Source organism: Quercus suber, unplaced genomic scaffold, assembly GCF_002906115.3.
Source record: "Quercus suber isolate HL8 unplaced genomic scaffold, Cork oak 2.0 scaffold_122, whole genome shotgun sequence".
NCBI lineage: Eukaryota > Viridiplantae > Streptophyta > Magnoliopsida > Fagales > Fagaceae > Quercus > Quercus suber.
Window position 1 is genome coordinate 907485 of NW_027069587.1, and position 11729 is coordinate 919213.

The following is an 11729-nucleotide window of genomic DNA, read 5'->3' on the forward strand; positions in this document are numbered from 1 at the left end:
AAGCAGAAAATTTTCATAATCATAGATTAATAGATTGCAATTAAAACCAAGCGACCTACATCAACTCAAACAGTCAAACTGGTCTTCTCTTAGAAGCCATTACAACATAGATAGACTTATTACCACTTAAAATTAGAGATAAACAACAACAACACCATGTTCCTTAACTTAAACATATAGATTATGGAAATGCCTCAATTACTGATTGCACAGCATGAATGGTTTTCACTGTGTATCTACTGAATCCAGCCTCCCCAAGAACAAATCCCCATTCTTTCAATGTCCTCTCTTTGCCCTTATTAGTATGAGCCATCATCGCCATGTCTAGTGCTAGCTTCACATCGGTTAGCTTATCTTTTTCTGCTTCTTCAATCACTGCATCAACAATTATTACCTTTCCTTTATTCTTCAGAACAGCTTCTCTGCATTTTTTAAGGATTTGGATGCACTCATTGTCTCCCCAATCATGCAGGACCCACTGCAATTCATAAAGGTCAATTTCATAATCAGAAGAGCTGAATATCATTAAGAGTATAAAAACCTTTTCTTATCAATAATTGTACCATACAAGGAGCTGCGAGAGGTATATCTAGTGTGCTTCAAATAATTATATAAAATTTGCTTCATAATTCCAGTAACAGTCTTACCTAGTAGGTAATGTATACACTTATGTAAATATCGCAGCTAGTTTAACCACATGCTTTCTTTCTTAACTGGCATCCTAAACACAAATGAGCTAAGTAAATGACCAAAACTTTAGGTATAGTTATTTTCTATTTTATTTTTTTTATCCCCAGTTAAATTCAACTATCGGTGCATGCGTTAACCGCAATGGTCTAATGCAACATAAACTATATTATCTTTCTTTAATGGCAGTAAATTCAATTATGTGATTTATTGGTTAATCCAACTGTTCAGTTGAATTTATTGAAAAACATATGATATAAGTTCTAAAGAATTGTACTTAAGTTTTACCGTTAAAAGATAATATTTTCTTTTCGGACCCTACCTTCAGGAAAGCTGCATCAGCCTTTGGAACACTTTCAAACATGTCACCCCCAACATTTTCAACTCCACTAATCACTCCTGCAACAGATACAACATGAGGTTGATCAAAGTTTATGCCTCGAAGCCATGGAAATGCCTTAACCAACACCTTCAAAGTTTTTCCATTGCCCCCACCCACGTCGACCAAACTGCTAAGCCCATCAAACACCTCAGGGCAACCGTGAATCATTGCTGGCACTATCACCCTAGCATCACAAGCCATTGCTTCATTGATGAGTTGGCCGTGAGCAGGATTTGAAGCTGAATAGCTCCATATATCTTCACCATGTGCCACCTCAAATGATGAAGTACCATCGGCTAGAACACGTGCACTTAGACTAAGCCATGGTGTCAGCATCACTGGGTTACTCTCTAGCAAAATCAAAGCAGCCATGCTATGTTCTCCATGTTTCATCAAACGACGAGATAGAGGTGTTTGTGCATAACCTGGGGAGCCTTGGCGAGCGAGTTTCCCCTTGAATATTCCTCGGTGCATTAGGAACCTCATAATGCGGTAAAGAGGGGAAGGAGCACATCCTAGAGTTGATGACAACTCATAGAGTGTCATGGGGCTTCCATGGCTTTCAATGGCATCAGCTATATATCCCAAGATCAATGGCACACTTGACTACAGCCATTTCTGTGAACCCAAATATGTATTTCCAGATATCCACTTCTGCTTGTTCTTCCTCGTTCCATTTTTCCTCTCTTTGTGTTTTTTCCATCTCTCTCAGTTTGAGCAATCTTTTACTTATAGTTGTGTTGAGACTTGAGACATTTCAGGTTGAAGGTTCACATATATATAAAAAGAAAGAGCCTTTGCAAAATAGGAATAAAGATACCACTGAGATCCTTTCACCATTATTTTTCTATTTTTTATTGCTTTTGTGGTAATCCAGCAACGAAGACTTTGGTCTCTATTTTGGAGTGGTATTGCTTTATTTATATTTTTAAAAAATAGTGGGTGGGGAATGTGTTTAGTGCTTTTCATATTAACACATAATGTTAGTCTTATTTCACCTGGTCTGTCGAGTAGCATCTAGTGTTGATGCCTGGGTTTTGGGCTCTTAGGAATGGTTTGATGCTTTGTATTTGTTTAATCCTTTTGGTAGTTGAGATAGTTGTCCAATCCACTTAACACAAGTCGTTCCCTTTTTTATATTCACATGACGTGTACTGGTAAATGGAATAGGCTAAAACAAAAGGTTAGCAATTATATAAATGAGACAAAAAGTTTTAAGAACTAGATATTGTAGGACTTTACCCAGAAAAGGGAGCCCTTCCAGAAATTCTCAAAGGCCAAGGCTGAACCTAGGCCTAAGTGCAGAACAAGAGTAAATAATCGCAAACAATCGTTATCACTACCCTAAGCTATATTCATCCATTATCAATAACAAAAGTAAAGTTTAAGAGTAGGGAAGAGAGATGCAAACACAAGATAACACCAAGACGTGTTATTGAAGAAGTAATCAAAGAACTTGGCGAAAAACCTCTCTGCGACCCTTCAAGTTGAAATCAATCTACTAGAGAATAAAATTGGAGTACATGAATAATAAAAAACCCTCCAAGCCTAGTTTATCCCATGTACTTGAGCCTCCAAGCTCTTGCTACCAACTGGCTTCTCGGAACCTTATTTTCTCTAACTTTCCAGATCTCGCAATTTAGCCTGATTGCATTTGCCAATGAATGACTCATTCCAATACTTCTCAACAGCACCAAAATCTCATTTGACCCTCAGAATGGGTGTGGTAAATGTTCGAGTTATCAACCTCTTAAAGATCTAGAAATAGAGAGGTAGGAGTTGAGGAAAACCACAAGGAAATGTATAAATGATTGTGGGAATAACAATCTCTAACTCTCAAGTGTATTTTCTAGGATTTTCTCTCTGGTAATGAGGGTATATATAGTGTGGGTAAAGACTTAGTAAAACAAAACATAACTTTTTGTCAAACAGAATGTTTTGTGAGTACTTCTCAAGTTTTGTGAGTACTTCGCAAGTTGACCTTACTTTCTAGTCATGTGCTCTACACGTGGCTCTTTCGCGAGACACTAGTGAAATCCATTTGTTTATCCTTTTAAGCTTGAAGAAATTACAATAAAATTTAGTACGAAATTAAAGCCAATATAAAATAGTTGTAAATTACAACTTTAAAGTTTTCGTTTTCATCCTCCAGCAATAGACGGGTCTCAGTTAGAACCTCACTAGCTGCATCATTGCCTTGAGTGCAAAGATGCTTAGACAAATGCTTTTGCTCTATTTTTATATTTATCTAATAGAGCTCAATATGTCATACACAAACCATGTGGGACTACTGCAGCTTCAACCATATGCTTGGTTTCGCTTTCTCTTTTATTCATTGCATTTTCTTAATTAACAAAACGTGTTTCTCAACCAACTTGTTAGTTTTTACCAATAAATTAATACGAGATTAATATTTCTTTGGATTGAGTTCAGATGCAGAAACAAAAAGCAGGAAATTTTCATAATCATAGATTAATAGATTGCAATTAAAACCAAGCGACCTACATCAACTCAAACAGTCAAACTGGTCTTCTCTTAGAAGCCGTTACAACATAGATAGACTTATTACCACTTAAAATTAGAGATAAACAACAACAACACCATGTTCCTTAACTTAAACATATAGATTATGGAAATGCCTCAATTACTGATTGCACAGCATGAATGGTTTTCACTGTGTATCTACTGAATCCAGCCTCCCCAAGAACAAATCCCCATTCTTTCAATGTCCTCTCTTTGCCCTTATTAGTATGAGCCATCATCGCCATGTCTAGTGCTAGCTTCACATCGGTTAGCTTATCTTTTTCTGCTTCTTCAATCACTGCATCAACAATTATTACCTTTCCTTTATTCTTCAGAACAGCTTCTCTGCATTTTTTAAGGATTTGGATGCACTCATTGTCTCCCCAATCATGCAGGACCCACTGCAATTCATAAAGGTCAATTTCATAATCAGAAGAGCTGAATATCATTAAGAGTATAAAAACCTTTTCTTATCAATAATTGTACCATACAAGGAGCTGCGAGAGGTATATCTAGTGTGCTTCAAATAATTATATAAAATTTGCTTCATAATTCCAGTAACAGTCTTACCTAGTAGGTAATGTATACACTTATGTAAATATCGCAGCTAGTTTAACCACATGCTTTCTTTCTTAACTGGCATCCTAAACACAAATGAGCTAAGTAAATGACCAAAACTTTAGGTATAGTTATTTTCTATTTTATTTTTTTTATCCCCAGTTAAATTCAACTATCGGTGCATGCGTTAACCGCAATGGTCTAATGCAACATAAACTATATTATCTTTCTTTAATGGCAGTAAATTCAATTATGTGATTTATTGGTTAATCCAACTGTTCAGTTGAATTTATTGAAAAACATATGATATAAGTTCTAAAGAATTGTACTTAAGTTTTACCGTTAAAAGATAATATTTTCTTTTCGGACCCTACCTTCAGGAAAGCTGCATCAGCCTTTGGAACACTTTCAAACATGTCACCCCCAACATTTTCAACTCCACTAATCACTCCTGCAACAGATACAACATGAGGTTGATCAAAGTTTATGCCTCGAAGCCATGGAAATGCCTTAACCAACACCTTCAAAGTTTTTCCATTGCCCCCACCCACGTCGACCAAACTGCTAAGCCCATCAAACACCTCAGGGCAACCGTGAATCATTGCTGGCACTATCACCCTAGCATCACAAGCCATTGCTTCATTGATGAGTTGGCCGTGAGCAGGATTTGAAGCTGAATAGCTCCATATATCTTCACCATGTGCCACCTCAAATGATGAAGTACCATCGGCTAGAACACGTGCACTTAGACTAAGCCATGGTGTCAGCATCACTGGGCTACTCTCTAGCAAAATCAAAGCAGCCATGCTATGTTCTCCATGTTTCATCAAACGACGAGATAGAGGTGTTTGTGCATAACCTGGGGAGCCTTGGCGAGCGAGTTTCCCCTTGAATATTCCTCGGTGCATTAGGAACCTCATAATGCGGTAAAGAGGGGAAGGAGCACATCCTAGAGTTGATGACAACTCATAGAGTGTCATGGGGCTTCCATGGCTTTCAATGGCATCAGCTATCCCAAGATCAATGGCACACTTGACTACAGCCATTTCTGTGAACCCAAATATGTATTTCCAGATATCCACTTCTGCTTGTTCTTCCTCGTTCCATTTTTCCTCTCTTTGTGTTTTTTCCATCTCTCTCAGTTTGAGCAATCTTTTACTTATAGTTGTGTTGAGACTTGAGACATTTCAGGTTGAAGGTTCACATATATATAAAAAGAAAGAGCCTTTGCAAAATAGGAATAAAGATACCACTGAGATCCTTTCACCATTATTTTTCTATTTTTTATTGCTTTTGTGGTAATCCAGCAACGAAGACTTTGGTCTCTATTTTGGAGTGGTATTGCTTTATTTATATTTTTAAAAAATAGTGGGTGGGGAATGTGTTTAGTGCTTTTCATATTAACACATAATGTTAGTCTTATTTCACCTGGTCTGTCGAGTAGCATCTAGTGTTGATGCCTGGGTTTTGGGCTCTTAGGAATGGTTTGATGCTTTGTATTTGTTTAATCCTTTTGGTAGTTGAGATAGAGATTGATGCTAAAGTTGTGTTTGGCTGGGTTATTGAAGAATTAATAATAATTTATATCTTGTTTCTCCTATCATGAATTGCAGAACCCTTGTCAACCAAATTCCTGTTTGTGTAGCAAATAAATGTGTGAATGCTTTGGCTAGAAAGAGATCAAATTCAAGCCAAGATTTTATGCTTTTTGATTGTCCGCCCATGAACTTATGTATGCTGTTATTTCATGACAATTTTGGTCTGTATTATGAGAGGCTGTGGTCTCTATACGAGGTTTTATATTATGTTAATACAATTTGATTTCTACCAAAAAACAAAAAAATGTTCGTTTTATAGATATAATAGGATTTAAGCTTCTAATGTTTGATCCATGATAATTGTCCATTACCATTAGATTAAGACAACAATAAATATCTTTTTGGTGTATGTGAATTGATCATAAGTCCCTTATTTAAGGACTAGAAACTATACTAGTTGAACTGAACAGAACCTACTAATTATTTTTAGAAAGATTATTTAAGAACCTACTAATGTTAACTATAAGATGCTTGAGACAATCTAATACACCTATATCTTGCTTAATATTTATACAAGATAGATAATTTAAGAACCTATTAATGTTAACCTTATAAGATGCTTGAGACAATCTAATACTTATCTTGCTTAGTATTTGTACAATTTTCCAATTGGCTAAAATTCCATATAGTGTTGTAACTTGATGAATCACGTAGCTAGTGATTACACCATCTAGATTAATCAATATAGCAAACCACACGTTTGGCTTCAATGGGCATCTGATGTCCAGGGCTGCATCACTGTTGAGAACCAAATGTGCTTTAGCTTCGTTGGCTGATGTACAGCGTGTTTCTGGTAAAACAGGTATTGCATGTGCTTAAAATTTTTTATTGTTTGTTTATTGATTCCAAATCCTTTAGTCAGATATGGATATTATCAAACGCCAAATGCATGATGATTTATCAGATAGATTAATTGATCGATTTTTACTGGCTCTTTCAAGTATCTTTTGTTGGCCAGTAACTTATAATTTATAATATATATATGCGACAGGTTCATAAAAGATAAAACTAGAAGACCTAACAGATGCATCTGCAAATTGCCAAATGGAATAAATATTAAATAATCAATACGCCATAAAATTAAATAAATAAAACACAAAAAGGTACATCTGGAATTTTCCACAAATTACGTGGCATATATGTTCTATATCTTAAAAGTACATCAAGTTTTTCCTTTTTTAATTTATTTTTCCCCTTTGATTAAGCTGGTAATAGATTATTAAAAGTTGCTACTGAATGTGCTAAGTTTACTCACTTCCCAGTTCCTACTCTCAATATTGTTAAATTCTGGGTTTTGGGAGCCTTGCAGAATTCTCAAAGGTTAGATAATTTTCAATCATCAATGGAAACATGCATCTTGATTAGAACCATACCTATGACGGTTTGAATTGGATAGAAAAATAGAATATTAAGATATGAGTTGGATATCGGTCAATTGGTGTACCATTTTAAGTTTTTTTCTATCTTTGTTCGTAAGAACACACATCTTTGATTAGAAGTTAGGACCTATGTAAGTTAAAATGTAAACCCATACTCCTTAAAAAAAAAAATGTAAACCCATACACTCAATCTAATATTCTTGTCTAATTACATATTCATAGCACCCTTATTAATCTAACTTAAATGTACACTTAGACCTCTAACCTCTCTATAAAAGAAAAATGGACTATATATCTCTTACTCAAAGAATTCTTGAATTGGTATATACTAAGAAAATTACATTTTAAACCCTATAGTTTAGGGGTGTAAAAAATAAAACCAAATATTTTAGAAAGCAAAAAAATCAAACATTAACCATGGGTCTGTTGATGACAAATATAGTTATATCAGGCTCAAGATGGAATAGTGCATTGCATTGTGTTAAAAAAAAAAAGGAAAGAAAAAGAATAGCAATTCATTCGACTGAAGTTAACGCGCGCCATAGAGAGAGAGAGAGAGAGAGAGAGATGGCAAGTCTACCAACTCCAACAGGAAATAATTATGAAAATTAAATATACAAGGAATTAAAAATCAATTGCTATTAGATTAAAAGAAAATTGCATACATTAATTTGGGATGATGTTTGTAATTCTTTTGTATAAAGAGGCTCTTGTATCAAAAGAATATACTTTATCATATATTAAAGACGTAACTTTATTAGGCCGAATTACATAATTTTTCTTGTGTGATAGGGTTTTTTTTTTTTTTTTTTTTTTTTTTTTTTTTTTCACTCATTAAAATTAAAATAAAATGAAAAAAATATTGTAGAGAAAATTGAGTGGAACCAATCATATACAAATCACAAACTAATGCAATAATAACGGGAAAGGTAACTCATATACACAAAATTAGGAGTGACAAAATTGGACACGACCCGCGAACCCGATATGACACGACACAACACGAAATTAGTAATTTATAGGTTGAGACTTAATGAGTTTGTTTCATATTCGGATTGACATGACTAACCTGTTAATAAATGTGTTGGGTTAGTGATTAAGATATGGAACCCGTTTGACTTGTTTAGTTAAATGACATTTTACCAATATACCCTTCAAACTCTAAGTATATAAACTTATTAGTTGTTGTACTTTATTTTCTTGACATATTGTGATTAATTATTTGTGATATTAAGATAAGCTTTAGTTTTGAATGATTATTTATGATGTAGTTACTCGTTAGTTTTAAATTTTATATCAAAAATATTTATTTGCCTGTTTTTTCATAATTTTTTTTTCAATTTTTGATAAAATCTGATAAACAGGTCAATAAGATTAACCTGTTTAATGAATGGGTTGTATTAGGATTGTAGAATCTTGACCCATTTTATAAACATGTCGGGTTAGTGTTGAACCATATAATCGGATACTCATAAGTTGACACGACACGAACCCGACACGTAAACACGAATTGCCACCTCTACACAAAATGTAGTCTAGATAGTTTTTTTTTTTTTTAATTTTTTTAATTTTTTTTAATTTTTAATTTTATTATTATTATTTTTTAATGCTATATATGGCCCCATGTGTTTTGTCATGTTCAGGTGCAATATGTATATACTATATATTATATTATAAGTTGATGTTGAAGTGATGCAAATATAATAATGTTAAAACTTGTTAGCCATGTCTTGATAGTTGGCATATTAGTTGGATGCATAAATTAAACGTGTTGAATATTAGTTGTTTTGTCTTACGTTTTCCTTATTTGGATGCCAGCAGTGATGAGAGATAAATGTGTGTATTTTTCTTTCCATAATCCCAAGCTCCTTTAAGCATGTGACATATTTCAATATTAGTGTCAACAAATCAAATCTTTCTTATAAGACACCTTCCCTCCTATAAATCCCTTAGCATGAGGGTTTTCAAAAATATATGGAAAAAGTTTCACTCCAAACTAGAAAAACCCTTCAAACTCCTCTTATATAATTTAATTGAATGTGTGTATTTTGAAAATTTAATCGTTGGATTACATGTTTTATTATATTTTCCATGCTTACAAACTTTCAAGAAGATCAAAGATCAATAATTATATCATCAATAATATGTTTAAATTTCAAATTTTTGTAGTAAAAAAATTATTCATAAAAAATAAGTTTATTGATTGAATAGTAAATAATATCTGATTTGAATGAAATTTAGCATGCATGTTAAGAGCATAAAGAACATGCAATTCAACCGTTAGATTTTCAAAATTCACATTGAATAAAAAATATAGAGTTATATTATAAGGAGCCTAAAAGTACTATGGATAAAGGTTTGAGGAAAATGCGTGTCTAGTGATGACACTGGTGCAAAGGAGTTCGTCAATTGTATTGGCTGGTCTAAGGTTCTTGATGTATAAATATGTGGAAAATGGCTTTGAAAGCTAGCCAGGCTTTACTGAGGTAGGTAATAACCTTACTAGAGTGTTGGTATTCAGACAATGCGTTGGTTTTTGTTTAATATATCCTCTGTAGTTCCATGCTCCACATGTAAATTCTAGAAATGTATTTTTTGAATTTAAAATAGGGTTTGGTTCAAATGTGCAAATTGTGAAATGTAAATTTGAATTATGATATCAATTTAAATGTTCGATGGTGAAATGTCTGTCAAATATTATGCGTGTGTTCTTTGTGGTGTTATGTGACATAATTATCCATCTAATGCAAGAAAAGTTAACAAATTTTCTTTTAGCTTCAATGGCCTTCAGCATCTGATATCACAACCACAACAAAAGTATGCCAAAGCCAAATAACATCTCATTGCATTGCAAATAATTTTGAAAGGTACATAACGGATTTTAGCAAACCAGCTTCACTATAACATGCTATAACTTACAAAAACTTATTAAAAGAGTAAACTTTATTACATCACTTTTAAAAGTGCTGTAATAAGCTATCAATAGAAGAAAAAGAGTAAAGCCTATTACAACGCTTTTAAAAGCACTGTAATAAGCCACCTATAGAAGGAAAAAAGTAAACCTTATTACAGCGCTTTTAAAAGCGCTGTAATAGGCCATGTCAATAGAAAGAAAAGAGTAAACCCTATTACAATACTTTTAAAAGTGCTGTAATAGCCTATCAATAGAAGGAAAAGAGTAAACCCTATTACAGCGCGTTTAAAAGCGTTGTAATAGGTCACTTAAAATAAAAAATATATAAAAATAAAAATATTAATGTAACAATAATAATGAAAAAAAATTTAATAGGAAATAATTATTTTAATTTGAAACCTATAGCGGCGGTTTTGAAACCGTTAAAATAGGTTTACATATGAAGAACCCTAAAGTAGCGATTTTAAAACTGTCGGAATATGCTGTTTACCAAAAAAAAAAAAAAAAATGGGGCAATGATGCAGCTAGTGAGGTTCTAACTGAGGCGCGTCTATTGCTGGTTGAAAACTATTTCCAAACCCCTCTTAGGCCTGGGTTCAACCTTGGCCTTTGAGAATTTCTAGAAGAGCTCCCTCTTTAGGGTAAAGCCCTACAATTACTAGTTCTCATAACTTTGTCTTATTTAATTGCTAACCTGTGAATATTAAAATAAATTAAATTAAAAACTTTTTAAAAATACTCCTATTAATTGCAGTACTTTTTATTGCCAAGAAGAAAAGCACATCAAATTTTTTGAGAGAGATGTGGATAAATATAAGAGAAATGTTATAAATTCAAATTTTTTCACAACTTCTTAATATAGAAATTTGTGATCAGTAACATATTCTTACATGAATTCATTATTGATATCGCTTTATTGTACATCATTCATAACAAGTGATATCAACGGTTATTGCATTTCTATACTTATCAATATAGAGAGACCAACTTATCAAATAATATTATTAGCAATGCTTGGGTGGTGGTGTTACATCCATATTTTGATGTTTACAGGAGATATGATTGATTCATGGGGATGGAAGTGGGGGAGTCCCATTAGGGTTGTATAATAGGTCCAAGTCAAGGGGTTTGTTCTCTCTCAAAATTGAGAGTTAATTTTGGGAGGAAGAGAGGAGGGGGGGGGGGAGGGAATAACTTTTGATTTAAGTGAGATGGAAAGAAAAAAAAATGTATATGGATTTCTTTAAATTTAGCTAGAAATAAAAACTTTTCCAAAAGAAAAAGTAAATAAGTATGAAATATATTCTTTTGGACCAAAATTATGAGGCCATTTCTATTTGGTAACCCTAGGCAATTGTCTACGGGTTGAGCGATGAAATCAAATAATATAAATGTAATTGTTGAAATATATAGTAACGGGCATCTTGTGACCACACTACAAAAATCTCATCCTACACACCATTTTTTTTCAAAAGCTTTCAAAATTGCCGTAATAGGTCAACCTATAGCGGCACTTTTAAAAACCACTGGTATAGGTTGACCTATTACGACAGTTTAAAACCAACCTTTCTAAACCATTGCTATAGGTCTCCTATAGTTGCAATTTTCAAAACGCTGGTATAATGGCTATCACGGTGTTTTAAAACCACCGCTATAGGGTTGAATTTTCAATTTTTTTTTTTTTTTTT

The 11729-nt window shown here is 33.4% G+C and overlaps 1 protein-coding gene, 1 non-coding gene and 1 pseudogene across 2 annotated transcripts; 1 reads left to right on the forward strand and 2 right to left on the reverse strand.

Moving 5' to 3' along the window:
• Window positions 1-10: 10 nt before the first annotated feature.
• Window positions 11-1884, reverse strand: LOC136068580 (acetylserotonin O-methyltransferase-like; annotated as a pseudogene).
• A 1641-nt stretch (window positions 1885-3525) lies between these two features.
• LOC112000807 (acetylserotonin O-methyltransferase) lies at window positions 3526-5393 on the reverse strand. Its single transcript, XM_024032976.2, has 2 exons — window positions 4525-5393; window positions 3526-3993 (listed from the first exon to the last, which is right to left on the reverse strand). The coding sequence occupies exons 1-2, from the start codon at window positions 5281-5283 to the stop codon at window positions 3697-3699; spliced, it is 1056 nt and encodes a 351-aa protein (XP_023888744.2). The 5' UTR covers window positions 5284-5393; the 3' UTR covers window positions 3526-3696.
• A 5146-nt stretch (window positions 5394-10539) lies between these two features.
• LOC136068585 (U4 spliceosomal RNA) lies at window positions 10540-10690 on the forward strand. Its single transcript, XR_010629952.1, has one exon. It is a non-coding gene; the product is annotated as a U4 spliceosomal RNA (small nuclear RNA).
• The last annotated feature ends 1039 nt before the right edge of the window (window positions 10691-11729 follow it).